At 36.6% G+C, this 27,120-nt stretch overlaps 1 protein-coding gene across 2 annotated transcripts; it reads left to right on the top strand.

Annotated features, from left to right (window-relative positions):
* Positions 1 to 301: 301 nt before the first annotated feature.
* KRIT1 (KRIT1, ankyrin repeat containing) lies at positions 302 to 20,405 on the top strand. Of its 2 annotated transcripts, XM_009887905.1 has the most exons (16): positions 302 to 420; positions 853 to 1,012; positions 2,420 to 2,512; positions 3,030 to 3,159; positions 5,222 to 5,465; positions 5,754 to 5,869; positions 6,304 to 6,447; positions 7,544 to 7,700; positions 7,983 to 8,090; positions 9,743 to 9,899; positions 12,338 to 12,489; positions 13,152 to 13,318; positions 15,450 to 15,537; positions 17,233 to 17,439; positions 17,754 to 17,870; positions 18,665 to 20,405. In XM_009887905.1, exons 1-16 carry the CDS (start codon positions 319 to 321, stop codon positions 18,731 to 18,733), a joined length of 2,211 nt encoding a protein of 736 aa, XP_009886207.1. In that variant the 5' UTR covers positions 302 to 318; the 3' UTR covers positions 18,734 to 20,405. The 2 variants fall into 2 exon arrangements, with proteins under 2 accessions (XP_009886207.1, XP_009886208.1); XM_009887906.1 differs by lacking the exon at positions 6,304 to 6,447 and having other exon boundaries at positions 319 to 420; positions 18,665 to 18,963.
* Positions 20,406 to 27,120: the final 6,715 nt, after the last annotated feature.

The raw sequence follows: 27,120 nt of genomic DNA, 5'->3' as shown, positions 1-27,120 counted from the left end.
CTTGCAGAATGGGGAAGAGAGTTGCAAAGTGGAAAAAAATATACGTTATTTTTATTTTAAAAGTGGGTTAGAGAACAAGATTATTTGTATTAAATCTATGATGTAGGCTTTTCCCCTTTCGTGAAAAAGAAGCAGAATTATATCAGCCATTGGTATTTTTCCAGCTGAAGAACAGTAAATGAATAATGCAAAGAATCAGTGGATATAATTACTGCATCCTAAACTTTAGCGTGTTGTTGGATTGTTTTTTTCTTTTTTTCAACTGAACCTTTACTTCCCATTTATTCATTGTTTCCAGTGATAAAATAAGGAGGAGAGATGGGAAACCCAGAAAACATTGGAGATGCATATGTTGCTGTGATTCGTCCAAAAAATACTGCTAGCCTGAATTCTCGGGAGTATCGAGCTAAGTCCTATGAAGTAAAACTATTTCTTTTATTTATTTATTTATATAGAAAAATAAGTCATCATAAATATATAATAACACAGTGGAAGAGAAAATCTGACAATAAGGTTGCTTAAATAATGTCTGTGTATGTCATGTACTTGCTATGCATTGCCCCATCCTTATGGTATTTCAACACTTTATGGTTTTGTAATATCTTTCTGTTTCATTTAATTTCAGGGCCTTTTGCCCTGTGGGCTGCTTTGTCTTGTGCAGCCTTGTCTTTTTCTCTTTAACCTTACTGTTACCGAGATCATTCTGACTTCGCCATCCTGCTTCTCCACATTCTATGCTTCACGCATTTTGTTACTGCTTTTACAGTGGTATAATAAATACCAAAAAAAAAAAAAGTTCTGCACTTGTTTCAGTTGTGATTAAACTTCTTTGGTTTCATTATTGTTTGAAAGATTTTGTTGCTTGAAGTTCCCATTGAAGGCCAAAAGAAAAAAAGAAAGAAAGTTTTGCTGGAAACTAAACTGCAGGGAGGCACCGAGATAACCCAGAGCATCTTGGATTATGTATTAGAGGCCACCAAACCAATTTCACCAGCCAATCAGGGTATTAAAGGTAAAAAAAAAATTAATCTGATTTATTGTTGATAGCTCTGTAAAAATATTTTTTAAATTAAATGGGCATGGAAAGGTTGTACAAAAGTGTGAAATTAGTTTAAAAAAAGAAGGTATGTTTTGAGTTTCACAAAAAAACCCCAAGCCATGTATACACCTAAAACTTTTAATTTACCTTTGTTTCCCTTTACCTTCCAACTGTATGAAATGCTTATTAAAAGCACTTTATGAAGTGAAACTTTGCCTGTCTGTACTACTACTTCACCTCAACTTGAGATTTATAGCTGAACTTCTGGTAAACCAGGCTGAAGTGGCTTTTTTATCCTTAATTTCAGCTAAAACTTGACTTGAACTAGTGAATTGATTGCTTCTAAAGTCTGTTTTAGAGTCATCATTATTCGATAGACAGTATCTACATGAAAATATTCCTGGCATAACAATCGCTTACAGATGTAATTTGATTAGTACATTTTCTTTTCTATTGTTGTTGCATAGTTGATCTAGCAAACAACCTCACTCTTGTGCTCGCAAAAATTTGTTTAGCCAGCATATTTCGTTTTCAGATTGGTATGAACTATACTGACTAAAGCACTTTTTTTTGCTGCGTACCTCATCTCTGCTTTGTAAGTAAGGTTATACTGGGAAAGTTGTCAGTGCAGACAAGACAATGCGGTGCTAACAATTTAGAAAAGGAATAGCTTGGTGCATGGTAAAATGTTGAGGGTGGCAATAACTGAAGTTGGGTGGATTTAACAAATCTAGCCGAGCAGCAAACATGAAATAACATAATAGCATTAATACATACTGAAGAATGCCTAGTAAAAGCGAAACCTGTCTGTTTGTTACGCAGTTTGGAGTTTTAAATTGACTCACAGAGGGCCCAAGCATTAATGTGCACAGCTTAGTGTGGCCACTGCTAAAATATGCAGCTGAGGTCAGAAAAGCAAACAAAATGCTGAATTCTGTAAGGGTGAAAGGGAGGATAATATGGAAAATACTGTCATACCACTGCATGAAAAAAGCATTCACCCTTACATGGAATATAGCATGCAGCTGTGCTTTCCCTTTTCAAAAAGAATCTTGTTTAACTACAAGATACGTGGCTTGGGCATGAATGCTACAAAAAAACAGGGATATAGGAAAGTTGCTATGAAAAAAGGGGTACAGTCGTGTCATTTTTTGTGTTAATGGGTATATACATGTACGGATGTTCTTTATTTTTTTCATATGCATTCAGATTTTCTTAGCTTGCTTTAGATTATAGCTCAGAATAACAATCATTTTTTCTTCCTAGAAATTAGGAAGATTGAGTCTGTTAAGCTTCAAATAGCCAACTCTAGATTGATTTGTTTTGTTTTGTTTTGTTTTGTTGGTTAATTAATTGGGTTTTTTTTTAATACTGTGCTAGGAAAGCGTGTAGTGTTAATGAAGAAGTTTCCTCTTGATGGAGAGAAGGCAGGCCAGGAGGCATCACTTTACATTGTTCCAACTGTTGTGAAAGGTAACGTTGAGCATAATTTCTGAAGTTGCATGCATTTTAGCAGAAGTCCAGTTGACGGCTTATTAAAAAAATTTATGAATATGCTATAAGGCTTTTTCTGTATTTAAACTTTAAAAAGTGCATTCAGGTGGAAACCTCTCTCTGAATACTTTAAAACTTGAAAAAGTTACTTAAAATTAAGGAAAAAAACTTGGGTTTAATGTATTGCCTTTGTTTCTGTAACGATAGCACACTCTTGTTTTAAGCTGTATTTGTTTACTTGATTATATTTCAAAACATATGCATTAACTTGTGTAGAATTTATTGAATGCAAGTGTAAGAAAGACATCCTGTTCAGTTCAGTGTGCTTTGAGAAGAATGCTTATTGAAGTCAGTAAACAGTTTTGATTGAGTAAGGAATGCTGAAAAAAGTCTTTAGAAGGCAAAGTAAATTCCTTGTCAGGAAAGTATTTTTTAAAAAAGCCTGAAGTAAATGTCTGTGCTTTTGGGGAAACTTCAGAGTATGTTTCCTTTTTAGATAATACAAAGTACGCATACAGTCCTGGATGCCCTGTGTTCTACTGTTTACAAGACATCATGAGAGTCTGCAGTGAATCCAGCACCCATTTTGCTACGCTTACTGCAAGAATGCTAATTGCCTTGGATAAGTAAGAAATGCCATCAGTAAAAATACATTAAAATAGAAATTAAGCCAGATGATTTGTAGATGTAGCACATAGTTTTTATAGCATTCTTGTTATTAAGAAGAAAATCATTGTGATATCATGTTACTTTCTTCGTGTTTATCAGAAACTGAAACGTTGACAACAGATTTCTCAATCTTTCTAAAAATCTTTTTGTAAACTCAAGAATGGTGTGCTTATCTAAATCAAGTGGCCTTTTGGAAGTTCTTGCTCACAGTGAAGGTTTTGCAAAATCATAAAATACTAATGATTAATCTTCTACAAGTGACATAATTGTCATCTTTCGGAGTATTTGCCAGTGTAGTAAAAATATCCTGTTAATTGTATACCATTAAGATTTGCATTTAAATTAAACCTCCCTTTAGAAAGGCAGTGCATCTTCCCCAACCATACGAATTTATTTGCAGTATGGAATAAACTTTCAGAAAGGTGATTAGTTGTTTAGCCAGATTTATAGTAGTTTGAAAATTAAATATGCAAGCAGTTTTTTGGTCTTTTTTACAAGGAAATACCAGACGTACTTATGTATGGACTTATTTGCATTCATAAAGTTAGCTGGAATTCTTGGCTAACATGAAAAATTACAGGTTGCAGGCTATTGCCCAAAAAAGTTCTGTGTGTAGGGTTTTTACTATTAGTAGCCATGATATTTCCATGTATACCATCGTGCCATTATATAGTTATTTGCTGCTTAATGAATGCCCTCAGACTCTGAGCTCTGCTTAAAATATGTTACAAGCTTTACAGTTGTGAGAGAAGCCTTTGAAGTATAATAGAAAATAGTTTATATTGATTATGTATGTAATCTGGAACAACACTTCTCAAAGATTCAAACTACCGTAACTAATTTATCTACCAGCTGCTTAGACAAAATGCCTGAAAATACCTCAGAGAGGCAAGAGGGTGTTTATAGCACAATGACCACAATTTTACAGTTGTCCTTGCCAGCGGGACCATGAATAAGTGAAGGAAATATACAGCTTTTGCAGAACATGATAGCTTGGATCTGGGACTTAAAAATCCATGTTCTGCCATTCTTACACGTGGTTCTGGGTCTGTCAGTGGATCTAGCTTTCCAAAGCACGTACTTCTCTTTCTTATATATTTCCAGGCTAATTCCCTGAATGCAATTTATGGTATTCCAGCAAAGTACGTGTTTATCTCAAGCTTCTGAGAAAGTACATGCAGAAACCTAAATGCAAACCTGGCTTCAGACCCTTAGTTAAAACATGCCCCATTCAACATAATACTAAAATAATTTAGCAATTCAGTGAAAATATATTTATCTAAAAATTGAAATTAATAACTTGTCCTGAGCCCTGTGTTATATTGCTCATGTGGCAGGAAAAAAATGCAGCAGGTGTACTGTGCTGATTTTCCCCAGTTGCTCAGAGTAACAGGGCTCTAAAGCCCTTCTGTACTGTCAGTACGAGTACACTTAGAAGAGAATAACCTTCAGCACAGCTTTGTGAAAAGGCAGGTGGTAGCCTACGTGAAAGAGACTTAGCAGTTTGGAAACTGGACCTTCTGGGTTCTTTTGCCTTTTCCCATCTCTCCCTAATGAAACACATGAGTTAGAAGGCTTAAGTCAGCACAGATATTGAAACTCAACCTTAAAAAAACTCCTTTAAAAAGGTTTCAAAATTTGTACGTTGAGAGTAGTAATACTGATAAACTGAAAGTAAACAAAACAATGACATGTTGGTGTGGTTAAGTTTTTTGGTTATAACCAACGTTACTCTTACCTTAGCTTAGAATTTCCTTTTCTTTGAGAGTCTGCATCCGCAGGAAATGTGTTTGAGCAAATACATTTGCTCAAATACATTTGGTGAAAAAATTTCACATTTGGGGATCAATTTAGTGCTATAATATTGGCTGTGCCAATAATTAAAGTTTGGGGTTTTTTTTAATTAAAATGTGTGATGATCATACATGCAACCTCTAATCAAACAAAATAATGGACAGGCATGACCAAAATAGTCATTTTCTACCTGAAAATTAATTACTTGCCCATTGTCTCCTGCAGGTGGTTGGATGAACGGCACACCCAGTCTCACTCCATCCCAGCTTTGTTCAGACCATCTCCTCTTGAGAGAATTAAAACAAATGTAATAAACCCTGCCTATGCTATAGAACCTGGCCAAACAGAGAGCTCGTTACACATGGGTTATACTGCCCTGGAAATAAAGAGTAAAATGCTGGCATTGGAGAAAGCAGATATGTGTATCTATAATCCTTTGTTTGGATCTGACCTTCAGTATACCAATAGGGTAAGAACTGTACTTTCATTTTATATTTGTGGAACCTACATGTGTTTTCATTTTACAATTCATTCAATTATTTGATGTGAGTGTGTGCTTTATGTTTAATATAATCCGATTTCTTTATTGCACACTTACTGCTAAATGTTTTTCCAATCCTCACATTTGAACACCATTGTCTTTAGTTATAAAATATTACTATCATAACTTAAGACAATACCCAGCCTGGATGGGGGATTGTTTAGCCATATCTCAGTAAGATATGTTTTCAGTTGTGTTTAAATTATGTCTTCACAGGTTGACAAAGTGGTAATAAATCCGTACTTTGGCCTTGGAGCTCCAGACTACTCAAAGATTCAGATTCCTAAAAGAGAAAAGTGGCAACGTAGCATGAGCAGTGTCACAGAGGACAAGTATTATGTTACATTCCTTTTTCGTTAACGGTTAATTTTATTTTGTTATATTACAGTAGTACTTGGTAGACTTGGTCAGAATGAGTTTCCTATGAACTTCAGGACTTTACTGTATAAATACATATTTAAAAAACCTCTATTTGAAATCTGTAAGTACTGAAACACAGTAAGGGACAGATCAAGAAAGGTTTAAATTATAAACATTAGGGATGTATTTCTTAGCATAATTAATACAGTTGTGGCTTGACTACTGCACAATGAAAATACTAGTTGTGTGAATACTGGCACATTTTTAGATGCATGAGCTTAATTTTTATTCTTCACGTAGATCTACAGTTAGTGCTATGTTAGTAATTTAAAAAAAAGTTGATGTTCTCAACTATTGAAATATTTATGAATTGTGTTTTCCTCCTGTTTCCTCTTTTAATTCATAGGGAACACCAGTGGGTAGATGATTTCCCTCTTCACCGCAGTGCTTGCGAAGGCGACTCTGATTTACTAGGCCACCTTCTGGATAAAAAGTTTTCTGTTAATCAATTAGATAGTGACCACTGGGCACCTATACATTATGCATGCTGGTGAGTCAGATGAATATAGTTTTGCCAATCAAATGCATTCTTGCTATCATGATTCTTTAGCGCTAATAATTTATGTAATTTAACATACAAACTCAAAAATGAGAAATAAAAAAACCTCTAGACTTTTTTACACTTTGACTCTAAGATATGTTAGTGTTAACCTTCTGAAGAGAAAGATTGCTTCAGGTTTTTAGATAATTTCAATCTGAATGGTTTCAGAGGAGACCAGGTGTGGAGATCGTATCATCAAACACTTATCTATTGCCTCTTATTTCTGTCCTGAAGTGTCTGTTCTAATCCCTGTTAGAGACACTGGATATAGTTTAGTGTGGTAACTTTTACAGTCTTTGTTGGTTAAAGGCTGTAAGCAGTTCTACAGCACAGTAATAGCTGACCTGAGCACGTTTTGGTGGTAGTCAAGCTTTGAGTGGGAAGCTGGACTAAGTGATCTGTAGAGGTCAACTTGTCTGGTCTGACTATAACTCTGTTACGATTTAATCTGTAGGTGCTTGAGAGCTTTCCTCAGTTGTCATAAAAATGCTTTTACTTTCTCTTTATGCAAGTTAGAGTTCTGTATGTATAGTAGTATTTGATGATATGAATAACATGAAAATCAAATTCAGATATTAAAAAAAAAATCTGATTTTTAGTGTTTGTCAGAAAGTTTGCATAAACAGTATACACAAAATTTACTAGTTATGAGCGTGAGGCTTGAGAGTACTCGGGATCCATCTGCATGACAATCGGAAGATTTACTTTGATTCTCACACAGATTTATTTTTTTTTTTTTTCAGACAAGGCTGAACTCTGTTTTGCCATAACTGAATTGCTACAGCTACCCAAAATTAGCTAGTTTAAAGCAGGGTTCAGTTTGGCTATAATTAATCCAACAAATGGTTACTACACCAATGGTTACCAAAGAAGTGCCGAACTGATACTAATTTCTACAAACTTATAAATGCTCCATTGTCTTTGGTGTAATTTCAAAGCTAAAAACTCATGAGCATGGAAATACACTTTTCCATATTTAGGACTATGTGAAAAAAGATTTTATTTTACCTTTGCTATATCTGTTCTGCTTTAAACCTGTCTGTAGGTATGGAAAAGTTGAAGCCACTCGAATGCTGTTGGAGAAAGGGAAATGCAATCCAAATCTTTTGAATGGCCAACTTAGCTCTCCGCTTCATTTTGCTGCTGGAGGTGGGCATGCTGAAATAGTACAAATTCTACTAAATCATCCAGAAATTGACAGAGTAAGTTCGTTTGTGTATTGAAATAAAAATTTTAGCAACAGTTTCTATCTTGTGTGTGTGAAATATTTTGTGTCCAGATCATAATGTGTAAACACAATGATCCTGTTGAGAGGTTTCTAAAAATGGTTAAATATTTTTAGTTACCTCTACTTTTCCTGTTATATGTATCAATTAAATGTTTGAACCCTAGGATCAAGGATTGTAATTATCTCAAAAAATGCATAAATGTTTACCTGTCTCCAGTGAAAACAATGTATTATCAGTGTTCCTGTTTGTTTGTAGCACATTACTGATCAACAAGGAAGATCTCCACTGAATGTCTGTGAAGAGAACAAACAAAATGAGTGGGAAGAAACTGCAAAACTTCTGAAGGAAGCCATAAATAAACCGGTATGAGTTTATTTTCTAAGTAGTTTAAAGTTTATATTTAATCTACACTTAAATTTGTAGAAGAGCTAGGCTCACTTATAGCTGCCACTGGAAATGCGCAGTATACTGAAATTCTTGGTGTAAATATCGACAAACTGACATTTTGTCTTTAAATGTTTCTGTCTATATTTATTGCTCAAGAAATACATGTCAGATGTCAAATGACGTTTTGATTTACTTGTAGGAGCATCCCATCAGCTACCCATTTTATGTCTACTTGCTTTATGCATTTTCATCTTATATGTGGATAAACAGGAGCATTCAGCTGGCTAAATGTAGGCTTCTACAAAATAGGCTTTGCACCAGTGTAGGCTTCCTTAGCAGTCAGTGGCGATCTAGCCAAGATAGTAAACAAAATTTATGATGCAATTCCTGTCGTTGTGAAGTAGATTTAAAATTAGCCAAATGAAATAAAACCACTTGTTTCTTTTCTTTGACTTCAGTTGCAACTTGTATCTCTGTAGGTAGGTGGCAGTAAACCTGTCAGTTTTTCAAGACGTTTTAAATTATGTTCATTTCACCCTATATGAATGAATCTTCCAAAATAATTAATGAAGGAATTGACCTCCTCTATTTTAGTGATATTATTATGCAAATTATGATCAAATGGCACATGTGTGTCTAATGACTCTAAAAGACTAACGCACACATTTTAAGTAGATTTCACAGCGTAATAGGTGATACTATGTTGTCGCTTATTACCGTTGAATTAATACATTAAGAAAAATTATAGCAGTTACTGCAATAGGAGTCACAGTGACTACTGCAGCAAAAATAGACTGATGTTTTCCATTCCAGCCTCATTTTCAGTCAGTTGTCATTTTCCAAGGCATTTTTCAGAATTTTTTAGGATTGATGTCTCAGTTCTTGATGACTAAGTAGATTTGAAGAAGGGAAATAACAAATTCCTGCAACTTTTTATTTAAGCAGCTGAAACATTTAACCTGTTAGATGAAAACAAGAAGTTTAATTGATTTATGACTTGTGTGTATATGCTTTAAGCACCTGATTTACATTTACGTACATCTTTCAGGAAGCATACTCTGAGCCCACGTGCAATTCGGTGAAAGCTATGGGAGTTCTGAAGGGGAAAATGATTTCTTTTTAGTAATATTATAGAAGTGGTAAAAGATCTTAGTGAGACTGTATTCTTATTGTACTTGGGTCTGTGTAAAGGGTGGTGCTTCCCTCTGAAAAATAGGTATCCTTTGTATAGATTAATGAACAGAACAATCATAACCTGCCAGTAATAGTGAGGCGGACATTTTAACATATGCATAGGCAGTTGAGCCCAAATCCCTCAGAAAACTTATAAATGCCTGCTTGCCTTTGAGTTCAACAGAAGTGAGGTCCTCAAAATATCAGTAAGATCTTTCTTGGAGTTATTGTGGTAAGAAGCACAGTATAAGAACTCGCATAGGACCTCAATAGTATGATAATAATAGAATAATAGAATAGTGGATAAATGGTAAATATGCAGGAGTTGTACAATGTTCTTTCTCTCAACAGTATGGATGTTGCTGAATTATGGTAAAATTGCTTTCCTCTTCAGAAGCACCAACAGAAACAATTTTAACAAGTTCTTTGTTTAATATGTTTAAATTTTTATGTAGTATGAAAAGGCACGAATTTATCGTATGGATGGGTCATATCGCTCTGTTGAGTTGAAACATGGAAACAATACTACTGTACAGCAGATAATGGAGGGGATGCGTTTGTCTCAAGAAACTCAGCAGTACTTCACTATCTGGATCTGTTCTGAGAACCTCAGTAAGTAACAAGGAAGTTCGTTATACTTGAGAGTTTATCATAGTTTTTTTTATTTCTGCTTGTCTTTAGAAAAAATAGTATTTTCTTAGGAAAACAGGAAACATGCTTTCTAATAGTTCTATATTAACGTATTTCTATCAGCTTGTAAAAGCCATCCTTTAGGAATTAATTTGTATCTGGACTGTCTGTTAATACGCTTTGCCCCTGCCAGAGACTGTGTAATCCCTGAAGGTCTCATTCTTTATATCTTATGTATAAGGAATGAAACCATTTTCCTATTTTTCAAATTTTTCTATTTCATCTGCTTAAGCTTTCCTCTAGTAGATCAACTCCCACCCTTTATAGTCTGATGTCTCCAAACTGTGCTTTCAGAGCTATAGAGAGCTTCTCCACTTCAGCTATCATTTTGATAGCCCCAGCAGGTCTGACCCAGTATCGCCATGGTGTCTAGAATGTATTTCATCTAGCAAGATGAGGCTAGTCCAGATTGCCTTTCTCTTACAGGGCATCTTTGCTGTCATAGTCCCTATTGCAAACTTACCCTGATTTTAGTGGTATTTTTCTTCCCAGAGTATCTGAAATTGGATGCACGTAGTTCTTTTTACCAACGTTTAAGCTATTTAAAACTGGTAATGATAGTAAAGCAGATAAATGTTTTTTGTTTTTTTTTTTCATGAGGTCCTTTAATCATATAAATTTTCATGTATTTTGCACCAAAATTTCTTTTGATAAACAAGTTTTCAGCTATATTTAGTGGGAGGGAATTCTGATGCAAAATGTCATTATTACATTTTCTGTATTTTTTGGTATTTCTGATCTAAATAAAAAGTATATTGTAGTTGTAGTTTGAGATATGTAGCAAAAGATAAATAGAATTACAAAAGAGTCAATGGTTGTGTTGTCAGAAAACACACTAAACAGTACTGCTGCAACAAGATAGCTATGGGGCACACTATAATGGATTTACAAAGCACAGTTCATGTCTGGTAGGATACTGTGTTGATAGTGCCATTAACACAGAAGCCTTGCACTTAAAATTTTATTTGCTATTTTCAGTTATCCACTAGAGTGGCATTGTCACTTTTTTTTTATTATCTATAAATATTACAGGAAATATTTTCTTCATTTTTTTTTAATCTTTTACATCTTTTTCTCCCAGTGTCATGCCATTTGCCGTGTGACTACTTTTTTAATATTATCTATAAATATTGCAGGAAATATTTTCTTCATTCTATTTTAATCTTTTTAATCTTTTTCTCCCAGTGTCATGCCATTTGCCGCATGACTACTGTAAACAGTTAAACGTAAATGTCAATGTCTGGAAAAAAAAGAAATGTTTGAGTGTTGAATTCTTGCTGCTTGTGCCTTTTCTAAATATGTACGTCATGTTTTACTCAAATAATTGAAATATTACCCTTGCGTTTGAGGGGAAGAGCTCACCGATAGATTGTTTTAAAAACAAGTAATTGTATAGATATGTAGCCTAAGTTTGACAATGAGTCAGCTTCTGATTTACAGCTTCAAAAAAACAATAGACAAGTTTCATTATAAAATGCATTTCTTGCAGTTTGTGTGCAACTGTGAAGATCATAGTTTTCTTGTTTGTAGTTTTTCAGTGTTTGAACGTAAGGTGGGTAAGTTGAGTGAACAGATTATTCTTAGTGAAAAGATGTTGCACTATAACATGTCCTTTGAAGTTCTTCATATAACATGAAATGTCACAACGTAAAAGCCAGAGCAGTGAGGATGAGGCAGATACAGCCTTCTTGTTCCTCCCTACTAGAAAAGAGCCAAGCAAAAATCACGAGGGCGTGCAGGGTAATCGAATGAGCATAACTGAAGGTACGGACTCTAGTACATAGTAGGGCTGTAGTTGAAAGCTCTGTAATTAATGTCTCAGCTCTCACATAAACAGGAGAACGTGACTTTAGCCTGTTAAGAGTCAAGACATTTTACAGATTAAAAAAATAATGTCTGTTCTGAAAAGATTATGGTTTATATATATCCAAAAATGGCAAATACACTTATAAGCTATATCTGTATTTTTCCCTTAGAAATAAGATTATTGGACTTTTTATTTCCCCCATAGTAATTGAGACAACAGTCTGTAATGTTTTATTATTGTGGTTTTAAGGTCTGTCTTGGTATTCCATTAAATTTTTGAATACTACTTCACTCTTGAGAAGCTGAAAATAACAAAGGTTCATCACTAGTGCATTTAGTGAATTGTTGCTGAGAATTTTGTCAATAAATCCATATTTTCAAAACCTTTGATACATGTAGGAGTTTAGAAAATATAGGGAAAAATGTTTGTTAATGAGTCAGTTTCAGACACTCATTTTGATGAAGCATCTAATCATATATATGTGTGTGTGTGCATGTGCTGGGTTATTCCGTTTGTTTATTTATAAAAAAAAAAAAAAACTGTTATTTTTCAGGCCTCCAGCTGAAGCCATATCATAAGCCTTTGCAACATATTCGAGATTGGCCTGAAATATTCACTGAACTGACAAACTTGGATCCTCAAAGGGAAACTTCACAGCTTTTCCTGAGAAGAGATGTGAGACTTCCACTGGAAATTGAAAAAAAGGTCTGCACGTGGAAGTGATAACATGAAATCATGGTCAGAGTTAGAACACTTTGACCATCCATGCTCAGTGTGTTTAATGACTGTAGTAATTTCCAAACTTACCTAAAGCAGACCACTCCTCTCCTTTTCTGTAATAGTTTGAGTTTGAGTCGTCAGGTTCCTCCTTCCCTCTTGCCTACCTGCCCTCTCTCTCTTCTCTCTTTTTTTCTCACCTTCCCAGCTGTCTGGTTTATCATAAGTCTCTGTGCGTCAGTCTGTCTGTCTGTCATACAGCTATAAACAACCTGCTCCATTTCTTTCTCTTCCTTCTGCTGTGATTTTTCAGATATTTAAGTGGTCAATTTCAATGGGATTATTAAAACGTATCATTCAAAATGGATTCGTGGGTAAAAAAAACCCCACAGATGTCAGTATTTCTGTGAACCTTTTGATTGGGCCTGGTATGCTAGTCACCTTAATTTGTAAATGTGTTAGATCAGTGAAGTGTTGAATTAAGTCAATGAAAATATTTTTTTCTATTACAAAGCATTACTAAAATGTACACTTCAGTCAGGATCACACCTTTGTCTTCTGTCTCTGAATGGGTGAGAAATTTTATTTATAGTTTCTAAGGTGATTTTTTTTTTTACGAAGAAATTATATTATTTAAATCTTTTCAACAGATTGAGGATCCATTGGCTATTCTTATTCTTTTTGATGAAGCCAGATATAATTTACTGAAAGGTTTCTATACATCACCTGATGCCAAGCTGATCACACTGGCAAGTCTGCTTCTACAAATAGTCTATGGAAATTATGAGAGCAAGAAGCATAAACAGGGCTTTCTAAAGTAAGTATGTGTGTTTAAAAATTATGGGTTTAGGCTAAGTATTTTTAGATAGCACTTACTATGGAAGTCTCAAATTTTAGGTATGACATATTTATTATTTTTATCCACCACTGAGCTCTAGTTCAGAGTAATCGCATAACCCTCATAGCATTAATAGAAGCTGGACATGGAGTCTGAAAAATATATTAATCTTAATTATTGCAGTCCCAGGCAGAGAGATGGAGGTTCTGTATTCTGCAAGTCTATACTGAGATACAATAATACCAAAATGAGTAACAGTATTCATGTGAATGAAGGGGTTTGACTGAGATTCTGAATAATGCTGAAGAAACCTCTTACTATGTCCAGTTAGACCAACTTCTGGGATTGGCTATACTCCCTCCCTGAAAGAGACAGACAATGCAGAGAGAGTATTTCTGTTCTCTCGTTTGTATGTGACCTGCTGTACTAAATTGGTCAGAAACAGAGCACCGGCAGGGCTCTGCCAGATGGTGCTTTTCTCTCCCCTTCTTTCTGCTTGCCAGTACAACAGTAGCTGAGCTGTTCTGGGATATGGCTTTTTCCTCCCACGTGCATTTCTACAGCAGTATCTGAGCACACCAGGATTCCGGTTCTCTACTGTGTGTGCACCTTCACTCCACCCCCTACGATCTCCACCTCAATTCATTCATGTCACAGCAGCTGTGCTATTCTGGAATGCTACTATACTTCTTATCTCTTCTCATTCACATCATCGACTGAGCTGTCTTGGCTTGCTTTTTTTGGTTGTATTCTCCGCCGTCAGTAAATCAGGGTGCATTTTCTGCTACGCTTAACACTGATGCAAGTGCGGGCTGTCTCTGAAAGGGCTGGCTGTACTGCCTGCACTTGTTCATCCATTTCTATTCCTTCTGTTAGGTGTAGAGAGAGTACCATTACAGAGTAAGCTAGGTGAAAGAGCTCACTGACTGGAAAACTTTTCAGTGGGCTGTTCAGTAGGTTCAGCTGTTAACTCATCTTGGCCTCCAGTTACACAGATCGAGCATAAGGAGAACTGGGTTTAAGTGGGACTGCCCATCTGCAGGAATGTGCAGTTAAATGCAGCTGGGTTTAATACGAAATCAGCCCCTGCTGAATCCCAGCAGCTGTGTGGCGGTGTTCCTTTCCACACTAAGGCAGATCAGCAATGTGGTTATGAGTTGATCCTGCTCAATAGAAGTGTTTGACTGTAGACAGGACTACTTGGAAAGACAGTTTAGGCCAGATAAAGAGCCTCGTGGGCATTTGGGCATGCTTTCCATCCATATTCAAATGAAGATACTGGAAAATATCTCGACTTGTTCTTCTTCAAACAGATGGAGAGATTTATATTCTGATTTTTTTTGTGGTTGACACAAATGTTTTTTAAAAGACTGATAATTTCAAAAATATATCCAGGCTATTGTTTGTATGAGAGTTTCCTTGACCTTAAAGATCTGGATGCATTGTCCTGTGCAGGGTTTTTGCTTAGTAGATGATACGTGCAGATACTGACAAATGCAGTTTAAAAATTACTAAATAGATTGCATCACTAGGTTTTTGAGACTGTCTTAATTGTGCATAAAAGCAAACTAGTAAAGGCGTCCTTTTAGTGTTTTTCTGTTTTGGGTTGTTTTTAAAAGGCACTTTATATAAATAGCTTCACTTCCATGTCATGTAATCTATAACTTTCATGTGGAAGTTAATTGGGCCAAGTCCTTGGTGGTGCTGAATACAGCAGTGAAGGGAAGATTATCTATAAGGTGTCGTCTTTCCTGAGTTTGTGACATTCCGGTGTAAATGGCTGTTCATATATAATTTTGGCTTCCAAATTGGAATTCACTGAACTGGTCTGTAATCAAGTAAGAGTCACATGCTCTGCTGCTAGCATTTCCTCTCCCTGCTATGTCCGTGATGCATGACACAGTGTTTAACACAAAGCTGGATCTCCATTAACTGAGAATTACCCTATATCTTAGGAAGCCTTAGCTTACATTTCAGGAAAGCTTATCACTTGATGAGACAAGATAGAGTTAGCTCAATATGTGACTTGAAGATACAAATTGGCAGACATTGTTCTTTCTCCTTACTTTGTTTAGTGAAGACTTTTTTTTCTGCTTTGTTTGTCTCTTAGTGAAGAAAATCTTAAATCTATAGTACCAATCACTAAACTAAAAAGTAAAGCTCCTCATTGGACAAACAGGATACTTCATGAATACAAGGTGAGATAAATAATCAAATAATAGAAAATTGTGTCTTAATTTTTTTTGACTCTGGTTCTCAGTTAATGAACAAAAATACTGGTATATAAAGACAGAAATGTGTATGTTCTGAATTTTTGGGATGGGTTGTTGGAATGCTGTTTTTCTTGTACAGTTACAATTGATCAGTTTGTTAGAAGTAAATATAATTTATCTGTTCATTTATCTTCAGTGTTAACTGTGTATTGAGGATACTGCTAATTCAGGCATACACATAAAAATGTCTACTCTGACTTATATTTTCACATGTGCTTGTAGCGATAGATCCACAAAGTCCTTTTTGCCACTGCAACTTCTGTGTTAGGGATCTGATAGCGCTGCTGATGCGTGCGTGTGTGCACATGCAAACTCATTTGACTAGGGCAGTCCATTGAGCAAAAATTTTAAATGTGGACTTGAGCTACTTCTGCAAAAGACGCTAACTGAGGGCTGTGGATTCCAAACGGGGTCAGAGACACCTGAAGATTAAATTCACGAACCTCAAAAAATGGTGGAAAAAGTGAGGTGTGTCAGAGGGAGAACTATACCAACTGACAGGCACCACTAAAGGTAGCTGCCAGGAAACACTGCAGAGGCACCCAGGGAATGTTCTTGCCCCTCTTTTGAGATGAGGTTATTCAATCATAAACTTTCTCTTGGTGCCTACATCTTTTTTTGTCAGAAACCAGCAGATCATTCCTGTTCTTTGTAATACAGATGAAGTAGGGGATGATGGTGGTCTTTCTTAGACTATGGTATAGCAGAGGGCATAACAAAGTAGTCTCTACTCTTTCTTGCATCAGATAATATGTAAGAACGAGCGTATCTTTTTTGTCTTTGCTCTTAGGCCATCATTTCAGGGTATGAGGGAAGGGGAAAGGAGTTGCAATCTCTTGTTCCAAAGATAATCATACATTTTAAAAATGTCAGTGCAGAATTCAGATAAGCTGTAATGCAGAGCGTGAATCCAAAGAGGTTGGTCCCATCCACCACACCCACAGTCATGACCCCCTAACTTGTGTTCTGTCTTGTGACTGTGCCTTCTCATCTCGTGCGTGGCCCAGCAAAGTTTTTTCTTTGTTAGGGTACTTTACATCAGTCTGTTTTGAGGCGGGAGCACTCTAGCGATCCTTTGTTGTGACTGTTTCACTCTACTGAAGAGGAGAAACAGAAGCCTGTCTCATTCTGAATGAAGGCTCCACTAAAGTAAAGAAATCTGCACCTCTGTTTTGCTTAGAAAAGAAAAAAAATATTATATTTTTGGGGGGAGAGGTACTTGTTCATCTTACTGTGCCTGACTGGATTGGACCCCTTAAAGAAGGAATGCTTTGTTTTAAGGACTGTGATGCATTTAGTGTCAGATGGGCGCATAGCTGCTTATGCCTGATGAGACTGATGTACTTCTGAGAGGCAAAACTGTGGGCCCTGCAGAGAGAGGTTAGGTGTCTGTTGCTCAGATTTCTTAAGCTCATACATACACCTGCTTCCTGCCTCAGTCTCTTTTGGCATCTGAGCCTTTCTTTGGCTCTAGAGTTTAATTTAGATGTAGGAAACGGTTGCTGGGAAAGCACTTTGGGAATATTCCTTTTGTGGGAACTCCACTAAATAATGGATTTTCTTCAAATAACCACAACTATTTGGGAAGACTTGTTGATTGCCACTGTTCTTTATTTCTAGAATCTCAGCACCAGTGAAGGTGTAAGTAAAGAGATGCATCATCTTCAGCGCATGTTCTTGCAGAATTGCTGGGAAATTCCTACTTACGGAGCAGCTTTTTTCACAGGACAGATATTCACCAAAGCAAGTTCAAGTAGCCATAAAGTTATCAAAGTGTATGTAGGAGTAAATGTAAAAGGGCTGCACCTCCTCAACATGGAAACAAAGGTCAGCTTAAGTGAACTGCCAATGATAACTGTTAACCTTAATTCTGTTCTCTTAAATTCTTTGTGCTAGTAGTCATTTCACATCTGACTGTTTGGTTAAACTTGACTGTGCAGATTTCCAAGATTTTGTAAGATCTTTATAAGGTGCTATTAATAGAAAGCCTGGTATTTTTCCACGTGACTACTTTATAAGCTACAACTAGATTGTGGAACATACTGTTTTAAGACAGAATCCTGTCTAAGTGAACTAAGGAAATTCAATTTGTAAGTATGGAGAATATTTTCTGAGTGACAGTTTCCTACACTTCATTGTAGGCTTTACTCCTCAGCCTAAAATATGGTTGCTTTATGTGGCAGTTGGGAGATGGAGATACATGTTTTCAAATCCACAGTCTGGAAAACAAAATGAGCTTTATTGTGCATACCAAACAGGTAAGCATTGTCATTTTTCATCCTTTACGTTCAGGTTTTTTTTTTTTTTCTAGACTAGATAGAGCCTATTCTGTCTTGAGATTGACCACCCTTGTACAGTATAAAAGAAGTCGAAGCCAAGCCCCCACATAAATGATCTTAAAACTTTCTTTTTAATATTTCAGAACGTTTTCTTGTTCTGGCATGTGAAACATCTAGGGTTCAAAATACATAAAATGCATCTGTAATCATTAGGGTAAACTTTTTTTTTAATTGAAACTGCTTGTTGTATGCGCTCAGTCCCTCAGACTCTAAAGGTAATTCCAAATATGATGACAATCACAGGGTTAGAGCTGGTAACTTTACTGTCAAAGCAAAGTGGAGTTTGAGATTGGATAAAATTGAGGATCTATAAAGGCAGTGTTATAAAGCAACTCCAGTGCAGTTGCTACCAGCAACTTTTGGTAGTGTTTGTGGATGTCTGATGGAAAATGCTTGTTTCACCTGTAGTCTGCATCAGTGGTAATATGCCACATTAAAATGTGTCGAGACAAAATTACAGGTTTGAGTATCTTGCATACTTTGACAGTAGTTTTTTTTGATTCTTCTATATTAAGGCGGTTATAGGGTAAGTGTTTGAATATTTTGAAAAACACTTTCTGATATCTGAGAAAAATCTAGGTTTTATTGTCTGTATTTCTAAAATGATGCACCATCTAACTTACTGTTTTTATCTACTTGCATTTGTCATATACTTAAGTTAATTGTTATAGTTCTGAAATGCTGATAGAATTTAATTGTATACCTTTATATAGGCAGGTCTCGTTGTAAAACTTCTGATGAAATTAAATGGCCAGTTAATGCCAAGTGAAAGAAATGAATGATGGAAAAGAACGATAGTAACAAAACAGATCTTACGGCTAAGCAAAAACCAACTTATTTCTCATCGTAACAGAGGACTTCCATGTACATGAATTTTACACAACAGAAAAGTCAATTTGTACAGTTTTTTACCTTTGTACAGAAGCTGCATGGTTTATTTTTTTAAAAAAAACTACACAATATATCTATTATTTTTATAAATACTTTCGTGTTTCATATATAAGCTGTTGTAGGGCTTGAGCTTAACCAATAAAGCTAATGAAATGTAAATGGTTTACTGAGTTAGATGAGCATGAATCAAGTACGGCTTTTGTTCCCAGAGGACTATGGGACTACCAGTGCCATTAAGCAAGTCTCAGATAACCTGTTTACCTTTCATGTCATTCTGTGGAACATCAAGGAGGTTGTATATGTTACAGTATTTTGTAGACACACTTTATTTTAAAGATACTGTTGATAAGTATGCTTAAAAGACCAGTTAGACCTTTGAGCAACTACTTTTGATAAACTCATTGTTTTCTGACAAACATTATAGCTGGCTTTATTTTTACTCTTAACCTTCTCATACTTTGTATTCATATTTATTCTAAAATATTGCATGAGGATGTCAAAAGGGAAATACTTTAAATCATTCAGAAGCCATATTAAATGTTTAGCATGCTTGTTTTTTTAAAAAATGGATTTTTACTTTTGCTGTGCAATATAAAACGTGTATATGGAGGAGGGGGAGATACAGATTTACAAGTGAATCTTACTCAGAGGACTTCAGAAAGTTTAATAAATCTTACCCTGGATTGCAACACATCTGCAGTAATGAAAACTCATAGAGGAGGTACTAAGTTATTTCTGTTAAACTATTTTTCCTGCTCATTACTTACTTCGGTTTCTTGAGGCTACAAGTAGTGCAGGATGCAGGAGTAAAGATTTATAATGTAAGGAAGCCAGATACAGTTTGTAAGCAGTCTGCCTGCTCTTTGCAGAGTCGGGATTGGGTCTCAACAAGTTGGGTCCCAAGTGTAAGGTAGGACCCTATGCAGTCTGAAACATATCCTTGTATGTTAAAATAATATCCATAACACAAATCTTTGAAATTTCTGGTTGTATTTCAGGGTTTTAAGTGCACTTGACTCTTTCTTCCGTGTAAACTGCATGCTAAAACAGTGTGCAATATTTTGTAAAAAAGTTAAAAACAAAAATTAGCACTTGCCTCTAAGTTTTCAAATAAAAGATGAAATGAATGTTAGGAACTGCTGTTGTGTAGTAACTTCACTCATGCCTTACTGCCGGTAAGTGCAGTTTAAGAAATTAAACTAGTAAGCAGTTAAAAAAAGTGAACAGGAGACTTTTGTATTTTGTAATCTTCTTAGCAAGCTATACTTTTCTACTTAAACTTCTCCGGCAAAAATAACAGTAAATTTTCATGGATTGTTATATTTTATTTAAGGTAAGTAATGCAACAGTCAGGTCCTTCATAGTGCATCCTTGCTATTACTTGGCACTGGTATCAGAAATACACTTCTCTACATAGCACTTTGTTAGAAAACTAGAGGAAAAATGTTGAAATGTGTGTCAGTTGCATATTTAACAATAGTATTAATATGCCTTATTGCTGTATAGTTCTCTCTGCTAAACTCTTTATTTATTACTACCTAATAAATTGTTTGGAACTAGTCATGTTTGTTGTTTTTAATACTGCAGCCAGCATGAAAGTGCCATCAGATGTCTTACCAAGCAGGTGTTATTTCCAAAAAGCAGTATTTTGTAACAGGCTGATCTTTGCAAGGTATGTAGGAAGATCATCAGAGAGGATCATAGGGAGGGTTGCATGGTGACTACAAATTAAGGTAATGAATCTCAGAAACCACTCAGAAATTGATCAGGAAAACTGGAAACTGTTAGTTATGGCAAACCAGAAGTTTGCAGATGTTGTGTGTCAGGGGAATTTTTAAGTAGTGAGAGCCCGGCTACGCAATCCTAACAGGTTTCTGGCACCTGGGTACGTCAGAGTTTCCACTGTGCTGCTCTGACAAGGAAGGTGCGTACAATCCTTTCATCTAAAAGTGGGGAAATGAAAAATCGAAACAGAGAGAAATCCCACACTGTAGAGACGGGCCCTCCTATCTGTACCAAAAAAAAAAGGAAAACAAGCTTCAAGTCTGAAAATTATGCCTTTGTAAGCAAGAGATACTCAGCTCAACTCTTAAAGCTTATCTAACAAGCATTTTTTTAAAGAAGTGAGTAACTGTGTAGCTGATGAAGCAAAGATTTGAGAGTAGAATGCTCCAGCTAGGCAGCGTAAGGCAAAACAGCAACTGAAAACTTAAAACTGTGAAAAAGGCACAATTTTATCAAGTGGATTAATTAATCATCAGACTAGCGTGCTGACCCGAGGACTGTTTACCTCTAAGTGCGGGCCTTGCTTCGGGTGAGGAGTGGACCCACCTAGTATTGGGTGCCTTTTGCCATCATGAAGTGAACCTACATCATTTGAGGTTAGCAATGTCTGGGAGGAAGGCCTTGGTCCTGGGGAAACCCTCGTGCAGCCCAGGTGTCGCCAAAGCAGCAGCAGGAGGACAGGGAAAAGTTACTGTAGAAAGGCAGGGGTTTCCCTACCATTGTTAGCTCGCAGCCAGATACGCTTCAGAAAATGGCCTGTTACTGAAAAAATGCAGGTACAGGCTTAACAGAAACAATGTACATGGTTTGGAAAGGTCCCGCTTGACCTTTAAGCTTTTTTATTGTATGAAGTAAGGATATTATAATAATTTTGCACAACTTTACCCCATCAGCAGAAAGACTTATATGAAAGGACCCAGGAAACAACATAGATCTATTCAAGGGACTCATGTTTGAAGACTTGTAGAGTGAGATGGCATAAATCTGCCTATAAGGGAGAGGAAGAGACCAGCTAATACCTCTGGTTTGTCAACTGGCAGCCAAGTGAAGTTGGGATAATGCTGTTGATGATGATACATCACTAGTAGCAGGAGAACAAAGATTTAATGTTGTTAATTAAAATTTAAAGCAGGAAGAACATACAAACAGAGCTCTGGAGAACCGTGGAATGTCAGCTAAGCTGAGCAGTGTCTGCTGTCAAGCAACAGATCACACACTTCTGATGTATGTTTTGTGATCTGTAGTCTATTGTCTTGAAAAACAAGGTACTAAAGTGGCAAGCACTGCAGTAAAATCCCTTTTATGGGGTAAACAGAGAAGTGGGAGAGTTCACGAATGTAGAAGAAGTCTGGATTTTTATCAAGATGTCTTCCAAGTGCTAGCTCAGTATGGTATTATTCCACATAGGTTTCACACTTATAGTTTGATTTCTTAAAAAATACTGGTAAGAATCAGTTCGCAACCCAGAAAAAGGAACAACGTCTCTGGAGAAAGAAGATGAAATTCCAAGTCATCTAAATACAAAAGGACTAAACAAAAGCCTTTGTGAGATTCTAATGATGCTAGGAAAGACCCGTTACAGTCATCAGAGAATCCTAAAGTAGTCAACCTAACTATGAAAAGTTTGAGTGGTATTTCACATGAAGTTCTTAAAGCAGCTGGCAATGAGGAAAGCGGTAAAATGACTGAAAATAGATCAAGAAGTGATTTACCTGAAAAAAAGGTATGAATGTGAATTCTCAGCTGAGATAAATGCTGCCACAATGCCTTGAGGTGTCTGAAACAGGTGTGAGAAAACACACAACTACTTGCATCAGCTGAAAAGGATACTGGAGAACTAAACCAAATCCTTTCAGAAGCTGTCAACAGAGGTGCCAGACCAGACATAATTACCGTTAACAGTGAATCCTGAAAGTGATGAAAATCGATCAACATCTATGTTGCCTGAAGAAAAAGATGGTAATTTCAAACCTAGACCAAATCATAAAGGACTAGGGAACATGCTTCTGCTCGCTTTTGAAAACAAAAATTTAAAATATTTGCTCTTACACAACAATGAAATAAAAACACCGCATTCAAATATAGGTAATCTGACTAATCTGGAAATCCTGTTACTTGAAAGAAATAGACTGACACTGTTGCCACCAGAAATATCCTTACTTCATCAACTGACAGTACTGAATGTCAGTCACAGCCAGTTATCATGTCTTCCTAAAGAATTGTCAAAGCTTGTAAATACTACGGAACTCTTTCTTAATCACTGCAACACTGATGAATTTCCTTTTGCATTGGAAAGCCTTTTGAGTTTGCAGACAAGATAAAAACTTTACTAGATACCATAGTTCACATGAAAAATTTGATGGTACTCAACCTTGATTCCACTCAAATCTCAATATTCTCAAGGGTTCTCGGCTACCTTCCTCGTCTGGTAAAATGCAGCATATGCGAGAACTTGCTTCAGAGTTTACCAAAGATATTAAAGAGCTTAAGAAACTACAAGAATTTTCGGTTAGTAACAAGAAGCTTTTATTTTTGCCTGTGCAGCTTTTCTGGTTGACAAAACTAAAAGAACTCAGAGTTGATGATAACAAATTCTCCACTTTATCTGAAAGAAACTCCAATTTACAAGAATTTAGAGTTCTGAACCTTGCAAAAAATTTATTCAGAAGCATTACAGATAATCTTTGCAACTGTACCATGTTGAAACATCTCATTATACATGACAATCAATTAACCCAGCTTCCTGCTAATATTCACAGACTTAAACATTTAAAGAAGTTTTCTTTTAAGTAGAAACCAGCTGGACTCGCTGGATGAACAAATACCACATTTAAAAGACGTCTCCAAAATAGAGTTTTCTGGAAATCCATTAACATACATTCCTGTTGAATTAAAAAAAATTGTATACAGATAACTAAAGCTGACCTCAGCAATAACAAGCTCTCTCAATTTCCAAATGTATTGTGTGCACTATTTGATCTTAAACCCTTAAAACGTAGTGGCCACTCTATTTCGGAAATAATACCTGGAATTTCTGACATGAAAGATTTGGAGCGTCTAGAGTTTAACTGTCCTCGTATTCTGCATGCTTGTGTAGCCTCACAAAACTAGTTTACTTGGATGTGAGAATGAAATCAATAGCATGCCAGCAGTGGTGTCCAAGATGAAGGCTCTCCAGGTACTGTTGTTACACCAAAAGAAGTTTGACTCAGTTATTGAAGAACTGTGGTTTTTGAAGCGTTTAAAAACACTCGACATTTCAAATAATCAGATAAAGATCTTTACACATTAGCAATCTGGAAGTGTTCAAAGACCTAAATGTATCAACCAACCAGTTTGCATCTTTTTCTTCTGAAATGTGTCATCTTTCTTCACTGGAGACATTGACGGTGTGTCAAATGAATGGGTTGAAGGTAAGAGAACATTGCCTTTAGGTAAGAAAAACTTGTGTTGCACACATTGTGCTGCAAAATTATTATTAATAGACTTCCTCCTAACAGATGTAAAAGCTCCTGTGTTTGAATACGCCTAGAGTAAATAAAGAGCAGAAAAATAGTTTCTAAAGAGTCAAATACATGTATGCATTTACCCATTTTTAATATTAGAACTGGACAAAAATCTATTAGAATGTACTTTTAACTAGAAATACTAGACATGAACCTCACTTTATATAGTGTAACTGAGGTATATCTTGAGATGATAGTTCGATAATCAGATTGATCTGAAATAAACCATCTATTTTTAATTTTTCTAGTACTAGTAGGAATGTAGGTATTTTCCATCCCAACGGATATCAAGAGACAAAATGACTACCTGGAATTTGGCAGATAAGCTGGCCTCCAAGATTCTTCTCTGTGAAATGAACAAATCCTTCCAACTCATGTCACACTTCTTAAAATTAGTTGGCCATTAAACTTTCATTAATTCAAACAAGAAAAGCTATATTCAATCCCTGATTTCTTATAGCAGAGAAAATTGCTTCACGTTTCTAAAATTCAAAGTTTATTTATCTCTTTTTTAATACTAAAGAACAGAGCAAAGCAATATCCTGATGAGTTCAGCATTTAAATCTCTCTTATCACCAGAATTCGCAAAATCAGTATTTCATACCTGATTTCAGAAAAGGCTCATATTTCTTTATATTATTTCAAATGTGGTTATGATCCTTTCCAAGGCTGGCTTTCTTCAGGAGCAAAATGTGATCTTATGTCCATTTCTCAGAGACCTGTAGCTCTATAGTTTCCACAATAATTGAACAATTGAAGTTCCAAGGCAGAAAATAAAAATTAGAAAAGACCAAAGTAGGAACAGAACCAAAAAGAAGAAAATTGCATGTTTCAGTTCCTTGTGGCTGCAGAAAACAGTGTTCTGAGAGGGTAACATTTTTCATTAATGATAACAACGACCAAAAGAGCTTCTAAAGCTCCAGCTACAGAGGTATTATTCTACTGCATATTTTTTATTGCCTTTCTATCATCATGTCCAAAATCTTCCCTGCAAATTTCATTGCTCAGCATCCATATCTTTATTGGAAAATACTAAATTGGCTTCCAGTAGAATTGAAGGTCAGAAGCTTTTATTGTTGAATGTAAATTATGGAATGTTATTTTGCTTGTGGGAAAGTTACCTTTTAAATTTTTTGCAGAAGATGAGTTCTATCTAAATAAATGAATTGTTTTATTTCTTTATCAGTTAACTAAAAATCCAGAGGATCTATCTAAACTAGTTTGCCTCAAGGAACTGGACATATCTCACAATGCATTAAAGGAAATTCCAGATAGAGGAACTGGAGTATTTGGTCCATTTAATTGCAAATAACAATGATATGGGCCAGCTCCCCCAATCTATTACATCACTAAGAAATCTACAGCAGCTTGACCCGAGTGGTGAGTATCTGGCATTCGATCCATTAGTAAAATGTAAGCATTGAAGTATGCCCCCATGAGTATAAGTACATCACAAGATAAGAGGGTGATGAAGCAACAACCGAGAAAAAGACAACTTTCCAGTTTTTAATGTACACTGTTGTAATCTGCCATGGCTTCTAACCAAGCATCCACTCAAAAATTTAATATTTTTAATTCAGCTGTTGTAAGGGTCCCTTTCATGAAATCTTTTTAAGTGGCATGATTTTTGCAAGTGTGATCATCAGGCAAATAAAGGCCTGGTGTGCACAAAGCATCGATCGCTACAGCATGAGCCGGGCAGGGTCCTGCACTTTTCAAGACTGACCTTTTCCTGCTGCAATGAGCGTGTGTCTGCATGCTCAGCTGTCTGAGTAACACTGCTGGTGTAATACAGCCTGTTGTCCAGGGCAGTTATCTGGTGTGGATTACCATGGGTGGGTTATCCCAGGTGGGTTGTGCTGAATGGATTCTCTGGTGTGGGTTATCCAAGATGGGTTAACACGCATGGGTTATCATGGGTGGGTCATCCTGCGTGGCTTCTTCCAGGTGAGTTATCCAGTGTAAATGATCCAGGATGGTTTGTCTTGTGTGGGTCAGTTAGCCAGTGGGAGTCATCCAGGTGGATTACCTGGTGTGGGCTATCCATTGAGGGTGAGATATGCAGCATGGATTATCCTGGGTGGATTACCTGATGTGGGTTATCCCAGCCAGGCCCCACACAATCCTCCCACATGTTTCTCTGCATGTGTGTTTTACACTCACACACCCCCTGCGACTTCCCCCCCATGCGAATTAATACCCATGCATGTTTCTTGTTTTTATCCCCAGGTGAGCTCATACCCACCCATGCTTCTCCACAGACGAGCTGATCCCACACATCATTTGTCCACGACTTACCCCTGTGTGAATTCATACCCACTCATGCTTCTCCCATGTGTGTTCATAGCCACGCGTGTCCACATCCACATACATTTGCGCCCGTGTGAGTTCAACCCACATGTGGCCTTTCCTTCTGAATTCATACCCATGCATGTTTCTCCCCATGGAAGTTCATACCTATCCGTGTCACCCTCATATGGGAATGGACTTGTGACGGGTGACAACGCACAGGATAAACACATAGAATCACAGAATTGGTTTGTTTGGAAAAGACCTTTAAGATCATCAAGTCCAACCGTTAACCTAACATTTGCTAAGTCCACCACTAAACCATGTCCCTCAGCACCACATCTACACATCTTTTAAAAACCTCCAAGGACGGCAACTCAACCACTGCCCTGGGCTGCCTGTTCCAATGCTTGACAACCCTTTCAGGGAAGAAAATTTTCAAAATATCCATCTACACCTCCCCTGGCACAACTCGAGGCTGTTTCATCTTGTCCTATTGCTTGTTGCTTGGGAGACTAACCCCCACCTTGCTACAACCTCCTTTCAGGTAGGTTGTAGAGTGATAACATCTTTTCTCCAGGCTAAACAACCCCAGTTCCCTCAGCAGCTCGTTGAAAGACTTGTGCTCTGGACCACTCCCCAGCTTCGTTGCACCAGGAACGTGCTGCAGCCCCACGGGGCCCTGTGGCAGACACCAC

Source organism: Charadrius vociferus, unplaced genomic scaffold (genome assembly GCF_000708025.1).
Source record: "Charadrius vociferus isolate BGI_N301 unplaced genomic scaffold, ASM70802v2 scaffold447, whole genome shotgun sequence".
NCBI lineage: Eukaryota > Metazoa > Chordata > Aves > Charadriiformes > Charadriidae > Charadrius > Charadrius vociferus.
Note: the sequence above shows the minus strand (reverse complement) of the source record. Positions and strands in the feature narration are given on the sequence as shown.

What these genes read in the sequence shown, in the direction of transcription:
- KRIT1 (XM_009887905.1), top strand. Translation starts at nt 319, where the DNA reads ATGGGAAACCCAGAAAACATTGGAGATGCATATGTTGCTGTGATTCGT. An exon ending in AGCAGTGTCACAGAGGACAA is followed by an intron (nt 5,870 to 6,303) that starts GTATTATGTTAC and finishes TTTAATTCATAG; the next exon opens with GGAACACCAGTGGGTAGATG. An exon ending in CACTGGAAATTGAAAAAAAG is followed by an intron (nt 12,490 to 13,151) that starts GTCTGCACGTGG and finishes TCTTTTCAACAG; the next exon opens with ATTGAGGATCCATTGGCTAT.